The sequence below is a fragment of the Nomascus leucogenys genome, chromosome 14, assembly GCF_006542625.1.
Source record: "Nomascus leucogenys isolate Asia chromosome 14, Asia_NLE_v1, whole genome shotgun sequence".
Taxonomy (NCBI): Eukaryota; Metazoa; Chordata; class Mammalia; order Primates; family Hylobatidae; genus Nomascus; species Nomascus leucogenys.
This window is the reverse complement of record NC_044394.1, coordinates 5303699-5325722: the sequence shown is the minus strand read 5'-3', so window position 1 is coordinate 5325722 and position 22024 is coordinate 5303699. Positions and strand designations below refer to the sequence as shown.

General features: G+C 38.3%; 1 protein-coding gene across 5 annotated transcripts in view; it reads right to left on the bottom strand.

Moving 5' to 3' along the window:
• Positions 1–22024, bottom strand: part of PCTP (phosphatidylcholine transfer protein) — a 101245-nt gene that overhangs the window by 40783 nt on the left and 38438 nt on the right. The window contains exons 6-7 of one of the 5 annotated variants that reach the window (XM_030827701.1): positions 21616–21698; positions 3041–3126 (exon numbers count right to left, since the gene is read on the bottom strand). The exons of 3 other annotated variants lie outside the window; for them this stretch is intronic. In XM_030827701.1, the coding sequence (XP_030683561.1) occupies positions 21651–21698 (48 nt within the window). In that variant the 3' untranslated portion in view covers positions 3041–3126; positions 21616–21650. Of the gene's footprint in view, positions 1–2448; positions 3127–21615; positions 21699–22024 lie in introns of those variants that run through there. One more of the 5 variants, XM_030827700.1, reaches the window with a different exon arrangement.

Genomic DNA, 22024 nt, shown 5'->3' with positions numbered 1-22024 from the left:
GCAATAGGCTTTGTAATCGACGCATTGAATTCTCTTTTGAAACAAATTTTCTTTTTATTTGACACAGGGTCTTCCTTCCTCTGTCACCCAGCCTGGAGTGCAGTGACACGATCTCTCGATCTCTCATCACTGCAGCCTTGACTTCCCAGGCTCAAGTGATCCTCCTACTTCAGCCACCTGAGTAGCTGGAACCACAGGCATGTGCCACTATGGCCGGCTATGTTTTTATTTTTAATAAAGACAAGGTCTCACTATATTGTCCAGGCTGGTCTCGAACTCCTGGGTACAAGAGATCCTCTGGCCTCAGCCTCCCAAAGTTCTAGGATTACAGGCATGAGCCACCATGCCCAACAAGGAATATTTTTAAGGAATATGGGACGACAAGGAAAAATGCTCACTCTATTGTCTGATTACAGTTACATAAGAATAGATGATGCATGAGCAAAGACTATGCTGTATTCTACAAGCCAAAAGTGGAACGTGAATATTTTCTTTATTAAACTTCTGGCCAGGCATGGTGGCTCACAGCTGTAATCCCAGCACTTTGGGAGGCCAAGGCAGGCAGATCACCTGAGATCAGGAGTTCGAGACAAGCCTGGCCAACATGGTGAAACCCTGTCTCTACTGAAAATACAAAAATTAGCTGGACATGGTGGTGCACACCTGTAATCCCAACTACTCGGGAGGCTGAAGCAGGAGAATCACTTGAACCTGGGAGGTGGAGGTTGCAGTGAGCCGAGATCGCACCACTGCAGCACCCCAGCCTGGATAACAGAGCAAGATGCTGTCTCAAAATAAATAAATAAGTAATGTACTTCTTTTAATGTCATTATAATATTGTTTAAATAGCATTTTTTTAAAATAAGAGAGGAAAGGAAAACAGTGTAACAAATCACAAGCACACACAAAACTGCCCTGCTCATTTTTAATTTGGTGTGTTAATTACTGGATATAAAACGAAACCTCATTCTACTATTCTTTTCATTCTTGCTCTCTCTTTGCAAGGCACAACCCAACCCCTTGGTACCAAGAAGTGAGGAACTGAGTTCAGCTCTGTTCTCAGTCACTCTGGGAGCAGCTCCCATTTCCAGGATTCACCGTGACTGCCCACTCTCCCCGTGGGGAGGAGTGATAACTCTCATGACTGTGGAAAGGCACATCACTGATTCTCTTCCAGAAGGGGTGACTGAGAACTTTTTCTAACTAAAGGATCCTTCTCATCCCTGAGTGACAGGGTTGTGAATTCCCAAAGCCTTGGCAAAGCACCCAAATTTTCTTTCCAGCTTACTCCAAATAAGATGGGGTGAAAGGGACTAAATGACACAGATTTAGCCTGGACATCCTGGGCTCCAAGCCAGGTGAGGCTCCATCTCAACAAATCTATCATCTTCCTCAGAGTCTGTGAGTGCAACATTCCTAAGTCAGCCTTGCGACATGGCGGTTCACATTGAAAATGGGGACTTTGGCTGAATGGACTCCACTGGAAATGTTGACAGTCTGATTAATTTTTTCAAATCATTGACCTCACACTTTCTCTTGGTGCTTCCTTTGAAGATATGGGGCAGGTGAGGAATCTAATCCGGCACTCCCACATTGCATGTTTTCATATAGCTGTTGTAGCAAGCCTTGGCAACAGAATGTCTGGGCTTAAATCTTCGCACACCATTTGCTAACCTGCTTAACGTCTCTGAGCATCATTTTCCTTCTTTGTACCATGGGGGAAATACTAGTGCCTACTACCTCTTATGGGTGTTGTGAGGGTAAAATGAAGTGATGCCTATAAGGCATTCCCATAGTGCTTGGCACACAGTGTGGACTCAAGAAATGTTGGTAGTGATGTTTGTAGTTATTATTATTATCATCTTTATTATATTACCCCTCCATTCTTTACTTTATTCACCTCAAAGTGAACCAGAAGCACCTTGATATGGAGATGTGGGCAGGAAACCCAGAATCAGATCTCTTTAGTTCTACTCACGGAATGGCCTTTAGCAAGTTACTTTCACATCTGAATCTACTTCCACATCTGTAAAATACAGATCACGACACCCACCTCGGAGCGCTATTAGGAAGATTCAATGTAATAAAATACAGGAAAATACTTGATACATGCTAAGTGCTCAGTAAATAATGGCTGAATCAGGACTTAGGTTTGGGTCACTCACCCAGATTGTCCCATTTTAACTTGGGTTTCAACTAAAGGAGAAGGCATCCCATGCTCCTCTAGGTCACTTCCAGCAAAAACCAGCAGGACAAGGGAGCCAAAACATTAGCAAGCTTTTGGCAGTTGCCTGACAAGGAGTGTGATCGCAAGACCTCCGTGCAGAATTTTGACAACCGAATGTGCAAATTACACTTATTCAAGCTGAAATATCACCCAAGTGTGTTTTGGAACCACGGTGACCACATCCCAGCTGGACTGTGGAAGTGAAGCTGTGCAGCCAAGGGTTTTATTATTTTTATTTAAAAGTGTGAATCATCAGACAAGCAATGCTCTCCAGCCAGGTGCTGTATTCAGATTCCACGTCAATATCTACTTTTTTGGCAGCCGAGCAAAGAGAAGGTGCCAGTGAGAAACTGTTCTGGGTGAGAGATCTCTGTTTCAAGCAGGGTAACCTTGGGACTATCTCTTAAACTGCCTAGGACTCAGTTTCCTCATATGTAAAATAAAATGACAGTAGGAAATACTGCACAGTCGGTTGTCGGGATTAAATGAGATAATGTGTGAAAAGTGCTTGGAAGAGAACATAGTGAGTGCTAGATATGTGTTTGCTATAACGATAATAATTAATGTGCTAAGGCCTTTAGGATTTTCAAAAGACATCATGTTTTTGCCTCTCTACAACAGGTTTATATTCTATTTGGAGGAAAGACTTTGTATGTAACAAAGGAAATGGTGACACAGAACTGTTTGAAATATATGACAACTGAGCATGATTCTTATAGTCTGAGTGGCTAAGAACAATTTTCTGCAGAAGAAAATATTAGAGGTAGGCCGTGCAGAAAATGTAGAAACCAAAGTAATTAATAGGGAGAGAAGGGCATTTTATGGATGGGGAATAGCTTGGGAAAACTGTCCGACCTCCCCTGATGTCTTTGAAGAACTCTGGCAGCTTGGATGTAACTCTGCAGAAAAAGAAAAACCCAAGGTTTTAAGACTGCTTAAACTGCCTAATTTCACCTGTTCCATACATCAATTCTTGCTTTTATTCTCCTGGTCATTAAGCCACTAACTCTCACTGCCCAGCTATTGTTTTATCCTAGTGTTGCCCCATTGGCTCAACACATAGTTCTGTCTTTAAATTTTAAACCCCAATTTCCCTCCTGACTATGATTTCCTCTAGTGGACTCTTAGGGAAGCATCCCGACAGGTTGACACAGTTATCCAAAATCTTTTTTCCAAATACTACATCCACAGGGAGCTCCTACCAGTCTCATGAACTGGATATGGGTAAACAGTGAGAGGCTCTGTTATGTTTTAGGGACAACGAGTAGATGAGGTTCACTGCTGTGATAAAGGTAGTAGGGGATAATAAAAGCACATTAGGCTCACATACAATGAAGGAGCTTCCCAGAAGCACAGACAATTCAGTGGGACAGGCTCCCTACCCCTGGAGTCTCAGTAGATGGGAAAGCCAGGGCTCTAGATTTTATAGGTAGGTGGATATTCAACTATGCCCAGAAACCTCCCCAGTGACTCTCATCCAAATTTTACCATTGGTTTGCTCGGCCTTCCCAGTACTTAACTACATTGACTTTGCTCGGCCAGGCACGGTGGCTCAGGCCTACAATCCCAATGCTTTGGGAAGCCAAGGCGGGAGGATCACTTGAGGCCAGGAGTTTGCGACCAGCCTGGGCAACATAGTGAGACCCTGTCTCTACAAAAAATAAAGATTAGCCAACATAATGGTGCATGCCTGTGGTCCCAGCTACTATGGAGGCTGAGGCAGGAGAATCATTTGAGCCTGGGAGTTTAATGTTGCAGTGAGTGATGATCCCACCACTGGACTCCGGCCTGGGTGAAAGAGTGAGACCCTGTCTTTTAGAAATAATGATAATACTGACTTTGCTTCCTGCTTTGAACAATGTTATATATCTACCAACTAGAAGGTAAATTTCTAATAATAGCAGCTTTAGTCCTTTCTGCACGTTGTGTATAGAGAAAATACACACACAACACAAAAACAGTAACAACAAAAGCAAAATAAGAACACTCTGGCCAGGTGCGGTGGCTCATGCCTGTAATCCCAGCACTTTGGGAAGCCGAGGCGGGCGGGTCACAGGGTCAGGAGATCGAGACCATCTGGGCCAACATGGTGAAACCCCATCTCTACTAAAAATAGAAAAATTAGCTGGGTGTGGTGGCACACACCTGTAATCCCAGCTACTTAGGAGGCTGAGGCAGGATAATCGCTTGAACCCAGGAAGCAGAGGTTGCAGTGAGTTGACGTAGCGCCATTGCACTCCAGCCTGGGTGACAGAGCAAGACTTCGTCTCAAAAAAAAAAAAAACACTCTGAGAATGCTCTGATTTTGAGAAACAATCTCAAGTCAGAAGTTGTAGGTTTCAGTCCTGGTTCCACAATTTACTAGCTGAGATACCAGTATGTTACAAAATTTTCTAAGCTTCCCTCCCTATCCACAAAATAGAGATTATGACATCTGCTTACCTTAAGGGGTATAGAATACAGAGAGATAATAGATGTGATATCATACATAAAGAAACTTTTCAAATAAAGGAAAAATAAGTCAACTCAATCTAAATTTATAAAGAGTTTGCGTTTTGTTTTTTGTTTGAGAGAAGGAGAGACAATGAGGACAACCACTATTTTGAAGACTATAAAGGGAAAATTCTAAATATTATTTTTTCACATCAGAATTTTATTTTATCATTTGGACACAGAGAAGAAGTAAGCTAATAAAGAGCATTACTTCATAGTCTTTGGCCAAACATGTCTTTTATACCCCAAGGTTGGAGAAGACTACTGATGTAGGATTTAGGATTGGCTGGTTTTTGCTCACTTTGCATTGTGTAGATGTTTCTTGAACACCATTGCCTCACCAGGTATTGAAGAGAAATATGTTAGAGTAGTTGGTCAATACTGGATTGGCTCAAGCCCATTATTCTTAGCTGACCTCTTAGAAAATATATATAAAATACGCTGGGCGGGGTTGAGGGGGAAGGAAATTCCTCTGTTTTTTGAGGAAGTGTTAGCTTTGGCTCATTCCAGGGTGGACCTTCCAGGATTCTTCAGTTTTCCTTTCTCTTAAAGATCTTTCTTTAAGACATATTACTGCCCCTTAGTTATAGCAGGATTAAGGTCCAGTGTAATGGTGCTGAGCTTTGGACAGAGAAAAAAAGAGTATGACTTGCTGGCTAATCTGAGTGATTAGGAATAATGTGCTAACATCCAAACTCTGTGAGCTTTGGGTTGATGTGACCCTTGTTTTGCCATATGTGCTTCTCATAATTGGAATAAAGCATAAGAAGGCCAGTGGCCAGTGTGGAAATGTGAACCGCAACCTAATAAGTGCATATTATTTGCCAGACTTTTCCAGGCCTTTTGGTTAAGTTATTGGATCTTTGCAGCAAAGACTGAGCCAATATGGATGAGTTATCTCTTTTTTATGGATGAGTAAACTCATGTCAAATAATTTGCTTAAAATCAGATGGCTGATAAGTGGTAGAGAATGCTTCTCAAAGAAAGTGAGGTTAATCCAAGTTCTGATGGAGGTGAGGTGTGTCAACCATCCTATGGAGTTGTAAAGGCATTTTATGCATTACATTTGGCAATTCATAGATTACAAATAACTTGGCCCAGAAGACTAAAGACTTGGGTTCCAAACCTTGATCTAATATTTATAAGCTATGTGACCTTTGACAAATCACTTCATATATTTGAGTTGAGGTACTCTACCTCACAATATTGTTCAGAGGACTAAATGATATAATATATATAAAGCTATCACAAGACTTGGGACCTAGGAGGCATTTAAATTGTAGTCACCACCATCATTATCATCACTATTAAAAGCATTATTTTCACCAACACAGTAATTATCATTATCGCTAATATCTACTGTATTTACCCTTAGAATTTTTGAGGGTTATAATAAGATAATGAATGTGAAAATGCTTTGTACCAAAAAAAATTAGAAGCATTTAAATCTGGGGGAGATTCAAATATAATTTCAAATGTAATAGATTGAATTTAAGAGAATTATTGTGAATTCCACGGTAGTCTTGACTCAAGTTAGTCTAGAGTCTTAACCCTGAAAATGCTGAAAGTTGACTTAAAGTGAAAAGGCAAACATATTTCACTAATCTTCAGACCATGGTGTTGGCACTTATAAAGGCCAACTATACATTGATTACTCAATTACTGACTTCATATTAAAGCTTTAACAAGAAGGTCTAGCAAATATTCTACAGCACATTTCATCAAAAAGGGTGGGGTATCAGTCAGAGATTTACTGTTTTATATAAGGCAATGTTCTCTTAAACCTATGAATAGGGAGAAAAATAAGGATCTAAAAATTCTCTTTGTGCCCAAAGGAGATGGGAAGGAGGGAAGGAGAGTCCGTGTTTAACTAAAATTGTACATATGATTCTGATACATATGTCAGTCTTGCCAAGCCCCATGTGAAAAAGGAGTAGCGACTAAGACATAGAATGCCAATGACTAGTTTCTGCCAGTAGAAATCTATGGGTTGTTTAGTTTTATAAACACTTCTGAGAACTCAGCCTTTAATGAACACAGCTGCTGCCAACTCAGTGGTTTCCAAGAAGCAGTCATGGTGATGATAAAGAAAGAAATCCCATAACCTATCAACATGGTTTTACTGCTGCAAAGACTAGACTATCATTAATAGCTCATTTTTGAAGACTATTATGGCCTAACTTCTGCATCAAAGGAGAATTCTGGAAATCAGAAAGAAACTTCCACCATCACTATCACTGTCTCCCTCATTCTTCACAGGTTCTGATTTACTTTGTTTTTCTATACATCTATACAAGTTTCATTTTTGATACAGGGAACATTGCATCAAATGCAGTCTGAGTCATTAGCAGATTAGCACTCATCCATGACCTGTGTGAAACTTAGCAATATAAAAGGTCAAGTCTTCTCAGGACTCAATTGAGAAATCTCTGTCTCTTCCAAAAACCTCTTTTTCATGATGAAGCTGACAACATTTTCCTGCTCTGTAATATATAGGAAATGGAAGGCACAATCTTGTATAAATACTTACACAAACACAAACACTGTAATAGTGATGTCTACACTCCCATCTAAAACTCAGCAGGTATTAACATGTTCCTACCCACCGTCTGGGAAGTGAGGAGCGCCTCTGCCCAGCCACCCATCGTCTGGGAAGTGAGGAGCGCCTCTGCCCGGCCACCTATCATCTGGGAAGAAGTGAGGAGCGTCTCTGCCTGGCCGCCCCGTCTGGGAAGAAGTGAGGAGCGCCTCTGCCCGGCCGCTCCGTCTGGGAGGTCTACCACGGAGGCCAGAAGCAATGTGGGGGCTGGACGTGGTGGCTCACGCCTGTGGTCCCGGCACTCTGGGGGGCCAAGACGGGTTGATCACTTCAGGCTAGGGGTTCGAGACCAGTCTGGCCAACTTGGCGAAACATGAAAAATACAACAGACAAACCAACCAACCAACTCAGTGACAACAAAACAGGTCTACCCTGGAGTCATACTCTAATTTTTTCTATTTTCCTCCCTTTCTGATCCTTTATCCCACTTTCTTTTTCTTCCTCTTCCTTCTCCCTCTTCTTTGTCAAATAGAGGATTGAGTTATTATCACTGATCCATATAAAGTCCCTCTCTCATTTATTTTAACTCCCACCCCCCATTTCTATTCCCCGACTTCCCATGTGTAACCTTCCTAATATGTTTGATACGCATATTTTTGTTTGTATGTATTTTTAGAAAATGTTTGTTTTTGTGTGCAAAAAAAAATTAATAATAAAAAAAAAACAACATGTTCCTGTCCAGTCCCAAGGTTTAACTGGGAGACTTCCTTCCTTAATTCCTCACCCTGCCCTCATTAGTTGTACAGATGTTCACTTGAAACTTGAGAGAATTCTCAAATTATGAAGGAGGGTCATTATCCTAGAGTAGGATGTTGTTTCCTACCTGGCAGTCTCATTCTAGTCCTATATTCGGATGGTATTTTCAGAGGGTAAATTCAGTGGTAATTTTCTGGCTATGGTATGATCATAAATGTTTAAAAACTAGCTTCCCCAACACACAGTCTTGTTTTGTACCATTTGCCAATTTCTCTGATATAAATACTTCTACCACATATACATTTAAGCCACCAACGTAATGGTACTGAACTTGGATTTGGGAAGATATGCACACAAAGGTTTCTTGCAAGCCAGTATGAACCAGTACCTCCAGCACACCACTGTCATAAAGTCCTTCTCCTGGTTTATTGCTCTGGCACTCTCTGTAGAGGATCACTCTCAAATATGAAACCCAGATCTCCAAATTTTGAGTCTAGATCACCTCTCTTTCTGTTTTTCTTGCTTGCCTATACTTCTATTTTCTAATAATAGGACTCTGTGGTCCATGGCCCATTTTAAAGAACTTAAGGCCCTTTGGAAAATAACTTAAGCACTTGGCAAGTTATTTATCTTTCTAAGGAGGTCAGGAGAACCCACCCTGTATTAGCCTGTTTCCCTTCACTTGGAGAAGAATAAAAATGTTTTCATTCTTTAGGATGTATCACTCTCGCCAAAAATGAGGCCAAAGAGATTTCTCTGAAGTCACACACACACACACACCACACACACACACACACACACACACACAGATTGAGAGACAGAGAGAGAGGGAGAGATCATAACTGGAGTTCTCATACCCTACTTCAAAAGCAGGGCCAAACAAAACAAAATTCTCTTCCAAAAGATTGAATAGGTACAATATGAGGAACTACTCCCAGCAATGGGAAGAGAGTCAAATCTGGTGCCAAATGGATACACATTTTTAAATTGTATTGTGTAGATCTATATTCTTACTAAATGTGTCTTTTGTCTTCTTGTTTTTCACCTTCTGTCAGAGGTACATTAAAATCTCCTATCATATATATATGTACATTTATGTATATATATACATATATGTGTGTGTCTACACACACATGGAATACTATGCAGCCATAAAAAGAATGACATCTTGTCCTTTGCAGCAACATGGATGGTGCTGGAAGACATTATCCTACATGAACTAACTCAGAAACAACATCAAATACTGAATGTTCTCACTTATAAGTGGGAAGTAAACAATGGGTACACATGGACATAAAGATGAAAAAACAGATACTGGGGACTACAAAACAGGGGAAGATGGAAAGGAGGACAAGGTTGAAAATTGCCTACTGGGTACAGTGTTCACTATTGGGTAATGGGTGCATTAGAAGCCCAATCCTCACCCATTATGCAATATACTCATGTAACAAAAAAACACATATAACCCCTGAATCTAAAATAAAATAGTTTAAAAAGAAACTAGGAAAATAATTTGATAATGAGGAGATGTATACTTCTGTTTATCTATTGACGTAAAACAACCCATCCCCAAATTCAGTTGATTAAAACAAAACAAAACAAGAAGTTCCCCACAATAATTCTGGGCTTGTCTACTTCACCTGGTTCTATCAATTTTTGCTTTATAAATTTAAAGTGATCTTATTGGGTGCATACAAATGCATGGTTGTGCTACGTTTCTGGTGAACTGACCCCTTTACTGCTATAAAGTGTTTTTTTTTAAAAACCTATATTAAATTTCACCTTAAATCTATTTTGTAGGATATTACTGTAGTTATGCCATCTTTTAAATTTTTTTTTATTAAACTTTAAGTTCTGGGATACATGTGCAGAACGTGTGGTTTGTTACATAAGTATACACGTGCCATGGTGGTTTGCTGCACCCATCAACCTGTCATCTACATTAACTATTTCTCCTAATGCTATCCCTCCCCTAGTCCCCCACCCTGTGACAGGCTCCAGTGTGTGATGTTCCTCGCCCTATGCCCATGTGTTCTCATTGTTCAACTCCCACTTATAAGTGAGAACATATGGTGCTTGGTTGTCTGTTCTTGTGTTAATTTGCTGAGAATGATGGTTTCCAGCTTCATCCATGTCCCTGCAAAGGACATGAACTCATCCTTTTTATGGCTGCATAGTATTCCATGGTGTATATGTGTCACATTTTCTTTATCCAGTCTATCATTTATGGGCATTTGGATTGGTTCCAAGTCTTTGCTATTGTAAATAGTGCTGCAATAAATATACATGCGCATGTGTCTTTATAGTAGAATGATTTATAATCCCTTGGGCATATACGCAGTAATGGGATTGCTGGATCAAATGGCATTTCTGGTTCTAGATCTTTGAGGAATTGCCACACTGTCTTCCACAATGGTTGAAATAATTTACACTCCCATCAACAGTGTAAAAGCATTCCTGTTTCTCCACATCCCCTCCAGCATCTGTTGTTTCCTGACTTTTTAATGATCGCCATTCTATCTGGAGTGAGATGATTTTGATAATTGTGGTTTCTGATTTGCATTTCTCTAATGACCAGTGATGATGATCTTTTTTTCATATGTTTGTTGGCTGCATAAATATCTTCTTTTGAGAAGTGTCTCTTCATATACTTTGCTGACTTTTTGATGGGGTTGTTTTTTTCTTGTAAATTTGTTTAAGTTCCTTGTAGATTCTGGATATTAGACCTTTGTCAGATGGGTAGATTGCAAAAATTTTCTCCCATTCTGTCGGTTGCCAGTTTACTCTGATCCTGGTTTTTTTTTTTTGTTTGTTTGTTTTTTCGCTCTGCAGAAGCTCTTTAGTTTAATTAGATCCCATTTGTCAATTTTGGCTTTTGTTGCAATTGCTTTTGGTGTTTTAGTCATGAAGTCTTTGCCCATGCCTATGTCCTGAGTGATATTGCCTAGGTATTCTTCTAGGGTTTTTATGGTTTTGGGTTTTACATGTAAGTCTTTAATCCATGTTGAGTTACTTCTTGTATAAGGTATAAGGAAGGGGTCCACTTTCAGTTTTCTGCATATGGCTAGCCAGTTTTCCCAGCACCACTTATTAAACAGGAAATCCTTTCCCCATTGCTTGTTTTTGTCAGGTTTGCCAAAGATCAGATGGTTGTAGATGTGTGGCACTATTTCTGAGGCCTCTGTTCTGTTCTATTGGTATATATATCTGTTTTGGTACCAGGACCGTGCTGTTTTGGTTACTGTAGTCTTGTAGTATAGTTTGAAGTAAGGTAGTGTGATGCCTCCAGCTTCGTTCTTTTTGCTTAGGATTATCTTGGCTATACAGGCTCTTTTTTGTTTCCATATGAAACTTAAAGTAGTTTTTTCTAATTTTGTGAAGAAAGTCAGTGGTAGCTTGATGGGGATAGCATTACCTCTATAAATTCCTTTGGGCAGTATGGCCATTTTCACAATATTGATTCTTCCTATCCATGATCATGGAATGTTTTTCCATTTGTTTGTGTCCTCTCTTATTTCCTTGAGCAGTGGTTTGTAGTTCTCCTTGATGTGGTTCTTCAAATCCCTTGTAAGTTTTATTCCTCAGTATTTTATTCTCTTTGTAGCAATTGTGAATGGGAATTCACTCAAGATTTGGCTCTCTGTTTGTCTATTATTGGTGTACAGGAATGCTTGTGATTTTTGCACATTGATTTTGTATCCTGAGACTTTGCTGAAGTTGCTTATCAGCTTAAGGAGATTTGGGGCTGAGACGATGGGGTTTGCTTAATATACAATCATGCTATCTGCAAATAGAGACAATTTGATTTCCTATTTGAATACCTTTTATGTCTTTCTCTTGCCTGATTGCCCTGGTCAGAACTTCCAATACTATGTTGAATAGGAGTGGTGAGAGAGGGCATCCTTGTCTTGTGCTGGTTTTCAAAGGGAATGCTTCCGGTTTTTGCCCATTCAGTATGATATTGGCTGTGGGTTTGTCATAAATAGCTCTTATTATGTTGAGAAACGTTTCATCAAAACCTAGTTTATTGAGAGTTTTTAGCATGAAAGTGTGTTGAATGTTATCGAAGTCCTATTACACATCTATTGACATTATCATGTGATTTTTGTCATTGGTTTTGTTTATGTGATGGATTACGTTTATTGATTTGCATATGTTGAACCAGCCTTGCATCCCAGGGATAAAGCCGACTTGACTGTGATGGGTAAGCCTTTTGATGTGCTGCTGGATTTGGTTTGCTGGTATTTTATTGAGGATTTTCACATCTATGTTCATTAGAGATATTGGCTTGAAAGTTTTTTGTTGTTGTTGTTCTGTCTCTGCCAGGTTTTCATATCAGGATGATGCTGGCCTCATAAAATGAGTTAGGGAGGAGTCCCTCTTTTTGTATTGCTCAGAATAGTTTCAGAAGAAATGGTACCAGCACCTCTTTGTACCTCTGGTAGGATTTGGCTGTGAATCCATCTGGTCCTGAGCTTTTTTTGGTTGGTAGGCTATTAATTACTGCCTCAATTTCAGAACTTGTTATTGGTCTATTCAGGGATTCAACATTTTCCTGGTTTAGTCTTGGGAGGGAATATGTGTCGAGGAATTTATCCATTTCTTCTAGATTTTCTAGTTTATTTGTGTAGAGGTGTTTATAGTATTCTGTAATGGTAGTTTGTATTTCTGTGGGATCAGTGTTGATATCCCCTTTATCATTTTTTATTGTGTCTATTTGATTCTTCTCTCTTTTCTTCCTTATTAGTCTGGCTAGCCATCTATCTATTTTGTTAATCTTTTCAAAAAACCAGCTCCTGGATTCATTGATTTTTTGAAGGTTTTTTCATGTCTCTATCTCCCTCAGTTCTGCTCTGTTCTTAGTTATTTCTCATCTTCTGCTTGCTTTTGAATTTGTTTGCTCTTGCTTCTCTTGTTCTTTCAATTGTGATGTCAGAGTGTCGATCTTAGATCTTTCCCACTTTCTCCTGTGGGCATTTAGTGCTATAAATTTCCCTTTAAACATTGCTTTAGCTGTGTCCCAGAGATTCTGGTACATTGTGTCTTTGTTCTCATTGGTTTCAAATAACTTATTTATTTCTGCCTTAATATCGTTATTTACCTAGAAGTCATTCAGGAGCAGGTTGTTCAGTTTCCATGTAGTTCTGTGGTTTTGAGTGAGTTTCTTAATCCTGAGTTCTAATTTGATTGCGCTGTGGTCTGAGAGACTGTTTGTTATGATTTCCGTTCTTTTACATTTGCTGAGGAGTGTTTTACTTCCAATTATGTGGTCAGTTTTAGAATAAGTGTGATGTGGTGCTGAGAAAAATGTATATTCTGTTAATTTGGAGTGGAGAGTTTTGTAGATGTCTACTAGGTCCAATTGGTCCAGAGCTGAGTTCAAGTCCTGGATATAATTATTAATTTTCTGTCATGTTGATCTGTCTAATGTTGACAGTGGGGTGTTACAGTCTCCCATTATCATTGTGTGGGAGTCTAAGTCTCTTTGCAGTTCTCTAAGAATTTGCTTTATAAATCTGGGTGCTCCTGTATTGGGTGCATATATATTTAGGTTAGTTAGCTCTTCTTGTTGCTTTGATCCTTTTACCATTATGTAACGCATCAAGTGGGTCCCTGATCCCTGTGCCTCCAGACTGGGAGACACCTCCCAGCAGGGGTCAACAGACACTTCATACAGGAGAGGTCCAGCTGGCATCTGGTGGGTGCCCCTCTGGGACGAAGCTTCCAGGGGAAGGAACAGGCAGCAATCTTTGCTATTCTGCAGCCTCCACTGGTGATACCCAGGCAAACAAGGTCTGGAGTGGATCTCCAGCAAACTCCAGCAGACCTGCAGCAGAGGGGCCAGACTATTAGAAGGAAAACTAACAAACAGAAAGGAATACCAGCAACATCAAAAAAAGATGTCCACACAGAAATCCCATCGAAGGTCACCAACTTCAAAGAACAAAAGTAGATAAATCCACGAAGATGAGGAAAAAACAGTGCAAAAAGGTTGAACATTCCATAAACTAGGTTTTGATGAAATTTTTCTCAACGTAATAAGAGCTATTTATGACAAAGAATGCCTCTTCTCCTCCAAAGGATCACAAGTCCTCACCAGCAAGGGAAGAAAACTGGATGGAGAATGAGTTTGATGAATTTACAGAAGTAGGCTTCAGAAGGTGGACAATAACAAACTCCTCTGAGCTAAAGGAGCATGTTCTAACCCAACGCAAGGAAGCTAAGAACCTTGAAAAAAGATTAGAGGAATTGCTAACTAGAATAACCAGTTTAGAGAAGAACTTAAATGACCCGATGGAGCTGAAAAACACAGCACAAGAACTTCATGAAGCATACACAAGTATCAATAGCTGAATCGATCAAGCAGAAGAAAGGATACCAGAGATTGAAGATCAACTTAATGAAAAAGAGTGTGAAGACAAGATTCGAGAAAAAAGAAAGAAAAGGAACAAACAAAACCTCTGAGAAATATGGGACTATGTGAAAAGACCAAACCCACATTTGATTGGTGTACCTGAAAGTGATGGGGAGAATGGAACCAAGTTGGAAAACACTCTTCAGGATATTATCCAGGAAAACTTCCCCAGCCTAGCAAGACAGGCCAACATCCAAATTCAGGAAAATACAGAGAACACTGCAAAGATACTCCTAGAGAAGAGCAACCCCAAGACACATAATCATCAGATTCACCAAGGTTGAAATAAAGGAAAAAATGTTAAGGGCAGCCAGAGAGAAAGTTTGGGTTACCCACAAAGGGAAGCCCACCAGACTAACAGCAGATCTCTTAGCAGAAACCCTACAAGCCAGAAGAGAATGGAAGCCAATATTCAAGATTCTTAAACAAAGGAATTTTCAAACCAGAATTTCATATCCAGCCAAACTAAGCTTCATAAGTGAAGGAGAAATAAAATCCTTTACAGACAAGCAAATGCTGAGAGATTTTGTCACCACCAGGCCTGCTTTACAAGAGCTCCTGAAGGAAGCACTAAATATGGAAAGGAAAAACCGGTACCAGCCACTGCAAAACATACCAAATTGTAAAGACCACCAACACTGTGAAGAAACTGCATCAACTAATGTGCAAAATAACCAGCTAGCATCATAATGACAGGATCAAATTCACACATAACAATATTAACCTTAAATGTAAATAGGCTAAATGCCCCAATTAAAAGACATGGACTGGCAAATTGCATAAAGAGTCAAGACCCATCGGTGTGCTGTATTCAGGAGACCCATCTCATGTGCAAACACACACATAGGCTCAAAATAAAGGGATGGAGGAATATTTACCAAGCAAATGGAAAGCAAAAAAAAAAGAAAGAAAAAAAAGCAGGGGCTGCAATCCTGGCCTCTGATAAAACAAGTTTAAACCAACAAAGATGAAAAAGATTATGCTATCTTTATGTACATTTTTACTTTTAACCTTTTTGCATTTAAATTATGTCTCTTTTAAGCAGCATATAGTTGTGCTTCTTTTTTCATCTAAAAATCTTTGTCTGTTTGAATAGTTAACTCACTTACATTTCAAGAGATTATTGATATATTTGGCATTAAATCGATTTCTATGTCCTTTTTCTCTGTTCTCTAGCTGCTGTTGCATTAGTCCAGTATTCTCTATTATTGCATTCCCCCCCATTAGCTTACTAAGACTTTTACAAATTCTTTAATGTATATCCTTGAGATTCAAACATAAATATTTTATTTATTAATATTTAACATAAATATATATTTTTATTACTTGCAAGACTATGCAAACAGTTAAAAAATATTTACCCTTGCTGTCTTTTATGCTAGGGTTTTCACTTATTTTAATGACACAGATATTGTAAACCTTATATAACATTACTGTTGTTGTTTTATACAGTCAATACTCATTTACATTTAAGCACAGATGTAATCTTTATGTTGTTCTTCATTATTTTCTGCATTTTTCTTTTTTCATCTGAAATCATTGTTCTTCTACACAAATATCTTCTTTTAGTATTTTATGTACTATAACTCTGTTGCTAATAAATTCCCTCAGTTTGCATTTTCTAAATATGTCTTTATTATGCCAATATTTTTGAAGAATATTTTTCTGGGTATAGAAGTCGAGGCTGGTAGTTTTTTATTCTTTTAGTATTTTGAAAGTGTCATTCAATTGTCTCCTGTTTTTTATAATTTTTTATAAGTTAGCTGTAAGTTTTAGGATTCTTTCTTTAATGCTAACGTATCTTTTTTCCCTTTGGTTGCCCTTAATATTTTCTTTCATTTCATCAGTAATTACTGTGATGAATTTAAATGTGAGTTTCCTTGTGGTTTTTTGGAAGTATTTTTGTTTGTTTTGCTTGGTGTTTGTAACACAATTTGAAGCTGTAGCTAATGTCCTTCAGCGATTGTATAAGCTTTTCAGCCACTATCTTTTCAAATATTGCTTCTGCTATATCATCCCTCTTCACTCTTATGAGATTGCAGTTACACATAGTTTAGACAGTTTTATGTTGCCCCATATATCTCTTAGACCCTTTTCTGCATTTTCTATTTTTCTTTTTATTATTCTATCTGTATATTTCCAACTGACATTTTTACATTCATTAAGTCTCACTTCACTTGTGTTTAATCTGTTAGGCTCATATATGAGTTCTTAACTTCAGTTTTATTTTTTCAGGTCTATGAGTTTATTTGATTTTTTTAATAGAGTCTGATTTCTGGCTAAAGTTTTCCATCTTTTTATTTAATATTTTGGACATATGAATCCCAGTTTTTTAAAAGTTTATGTCTTATAAATTTAGTATCTGGATCTCCTACCAGTCTGGCACTCTTGTCTGCTTTTATTCTTGTTTTATTTTTGCTTTTTAATAACTAGACCTCATATCCTTGCCTACCTGGTAAATTTTTATTGAAGGCATTTTGTCAAAAAAGAAGCGTAGCAATAATTTGAGTTTCTGGATAACATTTTCTTCTTCCAGAGAGGACTCAGTTTTGTTTCTCTCAGGCAGTTATACTAGAGGCAAGTCTCAATACAATTCTGACTCCATCTCTTTTAGACCTGGTCTTTATAAACAGTGATCTATTTCCAGTTTTTCTGTAGTTGTAGACAACCTTCCAAGTATCCCAGTGTGAGTCAGGACTAACATGAGGCAAGTGAGCCACCTAGGGCACATGATTTAATGAGTGAGTGCCTCCTAAAATTTTATGCCATACATGCCTCATTTGCCTCTTACCAGTGTTAACCCTGGTACCAACTGAAATCCTGTGGTATTTACCAGGCATTTATCCTTGGCAGGTTCTAAATTCCATATTTTGCTTCACAGCCCCATGAGAATGTATAAGCTCTGCTTTCTCTTGGCTTTTTTGCCTTCACTTATAAATTCACAAAAATCTCAAGAGAAAATATAAAACCTTAACATTAGGTTCATATCTCTGCACCTCTCCTTTTAGCCCCTTAAGTTATCGCTTTCTTTGTAAATCTCCTGTACTTTAAAGCACATTTTTAAAAATTGAATCTAGCTTTTCCGGTTATTCTCTGCAGGATAGCTGCTCAGATGCTAACTAGTTATCATAGTCAGGAATGGAAATCCCTTTTGTTTTTCTGTGTGTGTGACAATGAAAAGTAGAGGGTCGAATTTTACGTTTTTCTCAAATTGGAAATATTCTTTCTGAAAATGTGAAGTCATCTGCATGGATCTTCCTTTTCTACTATCCATTATTTAAATGCTGGTGTTCCACTGGACTTCTCCTTCAGTAATATTATCCCTGAACTATGAGACATGTTGCCTATATTCAGATAAATCCCAGGTTTAAATCTTCATTTCAGAGCACTCTCTGGGATTCAAACTCATGCTACAAACACTGTGGCATTTTTACACTCATTATGTGTAAAAATCATACAGAAATAATCTTTTTTTCCTCTTTACCACTACTGATTTACTTTTTTCCATCTTAATTAATTATGGTTGCTTTTCTCAAGATCTGTTTTAAACTACAAGCTTCAGAAAGTCATCCTCTATTCTATTTTAAACTGCACGTAATTCATCAAGTCACATGTGCACAGGAGATCATAATCATATATAAACTCACCCCTATCATCTCCCATACATTGAGGTTGTCCTAATTAAAGACTAATGATATCTCACCTAGACCTTCCCAATGTCCTGCTAACCCAGGGATGGCAAATGCTTAGCTATGTCTGCTGACACTTCCTCTGCTTTCCTTCTTCCACTCATGGTAGGCATCATTTCTTTATACTGAAGCCTTTCCCAGTGAGTCCAGATGAAGTTTTAAAATCCTTCTCAAAACAGTACTCCAAAGAGACACTACCAGAGATAAACAAATTTACACCAACTTGTCCTCTCCTCTCTTTCATCTCCACCAGATGGTAAATAGTATAGACTGTGCTACCAGAGATATATCCCTATGAGAAATCCAACCATGTAATATCCATGTTTACAAATTTATGAGAGTCTCTTCTTGCTTACAAAATAAAGTAAGAGCTCACTAGTTGAGTGTATTATGCCTTTCACAATCCAGTTCTAAAAGAAATTTTCAGATTTATTTATTATTACTGACACAAGTACTCTAATCTCTGATGGCAACATATTTATCCCATTCCTGCAATCCAAAGGTCTTTCATGCTGCCTTAATTCGTACTATTACCTCCCCCAAAAATTCCCCTCCTCATTTACTTTCTGTTTAACTCCTACTTACACTTATCCTTTCCTAGATGCCTCTGTGCAGAACTAGTTGATCCTTTATCTGTATCATCAGAACACTTTTTTGAACTTTTAATAGAGCATATATTTCATTAACATGTTTTAAAGTGTTCACACATATGTATAGGGATCGTTCCAGGTAATAACTGTGACTTTATTCAATGCAAAATGCCTAATGGATGCTCAATTAATATTCACTGACAGAATAAACAAAGTGGGCAATCAGTCTTTCTCTTTGGGAATAGTAATATTTCTATTATGATTGTTTATTTCCCTTTAGTCATTAATTCAACAAGTACATTTTTTAATATCTACTATGTGTTAGTCAATGAGCAATATCTATGAGAGAAATCTGCAATTTCTTGCAAGGCATCACCCTGCATTGAAAGCAACAGGAACCAAGTGAGAACCTCTTTAAGTAGCTTTTATGCAAACATTTCAATCTGTCACGCTCCCTTCCATGGGTGAAGGAACTGTAAATGAAGTATTTGGCTCTCAGAGAGTTACGGCACAATTCTTGGCTCACCTTGATAAATATTGATCTTGTATAAATTACCCAGGAAAGGCAGACGATGGTTCTCTGGGCAACACATACAACCCCCACTCCCCTTTATGCAAAGACATAAATCATTTATGAATAGAGCCCCACATGCTCTATGAATAAGTCCCTTGGATTCCAAGATGACTGATACTCAAGTATTTTTCTCATTTGAGTGCAGACCTAAATTTAAGCAAGCAGTCAGACTACATGAAGTTACAATGCCCTTTTGTTCACTGTAAGGTGAGAGATGCATAATAGGCTTTCAAGGGTAAACATCACATGTTTCAAAATAAACACCATTAAATGCGACTGCACATTTATGCCTTTAATAAAACTGATGGCAGGGGGATAGCTCTTTAGAAACATCTCATGTCATGTTCATTCAATTTTAAGTTTTAGGCACTGGTGAAAAGAGGAGTGTTAGTGTGTGTATGTGTGTGGAATTGGGGAGAATTCATTTTCTTTGACTACAGTTGAATCAAGCCTTTGGTTTCATCTGGAAAGTTGTGAATAGCACAATAAGGGGTCTGTGTGTGGTGAGGAGTCATTAAAATAAAGAACCAAGGGGCAGCAAACATTGGTTTTCTGGGATTCTTGTGGTAAGATTAATAATGAGAGTGTTTAACCTCTGGGGACTTCATCACTGAAGGGACAAGAAGGAGAATAAAAAGACAAACTGACAAATAGCTTGTGGTCTCTCGGCAGGAGCTGGAATTTGTCATTAGAGCTCACACAAAGGGTCAAAATGCGGAAGCTTCTTGGGAAAAATAAAAGAATGTGACTTATGCTTTTAGGTGCTTTTATTTATGTGACTTGTTCCACCTTGAATGTTTTTGCCCTCTAATTTCAACTTTTTCACATTCTGTGCGATTCTGTCAGCCTCCTTTATAATTTAAATTGCATATAACCCTTAACTTAAGAAATCCTATTTTAGGAATTGATGGACAGAAAATCTTTAATGATGACTCAGAGACGTATATACAAGGAGAATTCTTGTAGAATTATTTATAAGGGAGAAAATTAAAAAAAAAAAAACACCTAAACGCCCATAATAAGAGATGGGTTAAACAAATTATAGAACATTCTTACAAAGGAATGAAATGTAGCAGCTAAAAATCAGGAGGTAGATATAAATATACTCCATAGAAGGTTGTCCAAGTTGTACTGACTTTAAAAAAAAAAAAAAGAAGAAGAAGACTGTTGGACATTTAGAGTATGATTTCATTTACATAACATAAAACCACCATATCATGTATATAGATAGGCTTTATGATGGTTATGTCTTGGGAATGTAATTAGAGCAAGAGGGGAATGAGCTTTCACTTCTTACATTAAATATGGCTGTATTGGTTTAATTTATTATAATACAAAAAAGGAGGTTGGTTTTGTTCTGGCAGTTGAAAATATTTTTTAAAACAAGTTATTGCCTTTCAGATCTAAGCTTAAATGTCATCTAGGAGTAACTCTCTCATTTCTGCAATGCAGCCAATTTTTGTACCAATTTTGCAACAGTTGTTGCATATTGTTGCAATATTGTGGAGAGAACACTTTGAAGGCTGGCATTCAAATTCAATTCCGCCACTTTCTAGCTGTAGAATAACTTGATAATTGATATAACTTCTAAGGCTACATTTTCCTTTCTGCAAAATGGTAGAAACAATGCTATCTCCACAGGATCCTTGGGAGTTGTAAAATGAGAGGCATCAATATATTGGTTATTTGTGTGCTTATCTTGTGCATTCTATAGTGTTTTAATTTCTTTAATGAGACCAGGGACTACCTGCTCTCATTTATTATTAATTTATTCAATAGAGACAAGTTAAGTAACTATCGTGTTTCAGGTACTGTGTGCTAAGCTCTAGGACTACAATAATGAACAAGAACGATGGCATCCATTAAGTGAAGAAATCATGTAAATAAACAGACAATCACCAAAGAGTTTAGTAAGAGTTATAGTAGGAGAATCAGAAAACTGTCTCTGTAGGAAGTGGTTTTCAATTGAGCCTCAGATGGTGAATAAGCTTTATCAGGCAAAAAGGCAGAGAAGATTTGAAGAGTGTGTTAAGTGGAGGGAAATGGGGTGAGCGAGAGTGTAGAGATTTCGGAACATTAAGTATGTTCAGCATTGTTGGAATTTAAAGGGTTAGGAAACAGGGGTGAAAATGTGGGGTCCTGCACCTCCCTAACATGCCCCCTCATCCTCCCTCAGTGTTTCTGACTGTCCAGAATAATCAGATGAGGCTCACAAATATCACGGAAGGTTAGAATCAAATATCTTCCAGCAACTCAAACTCAGCATATGCTGAAGGATAAATGGGTCTAAGACTCAGGCCAGCATCATCTTAATATTAATCTAGACACCCACCAGACTCCAGGATATGTGAATCCACTTGGCCGTCTTCAGAGAGTTAGGACACAGGACAGAAGAGATGTTCCAAAATAGGTGATCTGCAAAATGGAGGGGATGGCAGGGTGAGGTTGAAGGGCATAAGGAGATGCGTCTTTGTTTGTCTGGACTGGAGTATATGTTGGGGATCCATGATATGTTGGGGAACTCATCCATACCCTTGGTGCAAAGCCACTGAGAAAATCAGAGCAAAGAGTCAGAGAGGGAATGTGTGAGCATCCATCCCTATTGCTTAAAAATTAAGAGCCTCCAGATCCATACATAAAGCTCTGACATTAAGACAAATACTTGAAATGAAAAAGATATACTGCATGTGAGTGAGTAACATAATAGAAAGGCTAAGAATCATAAAATTTCACTGCTTACT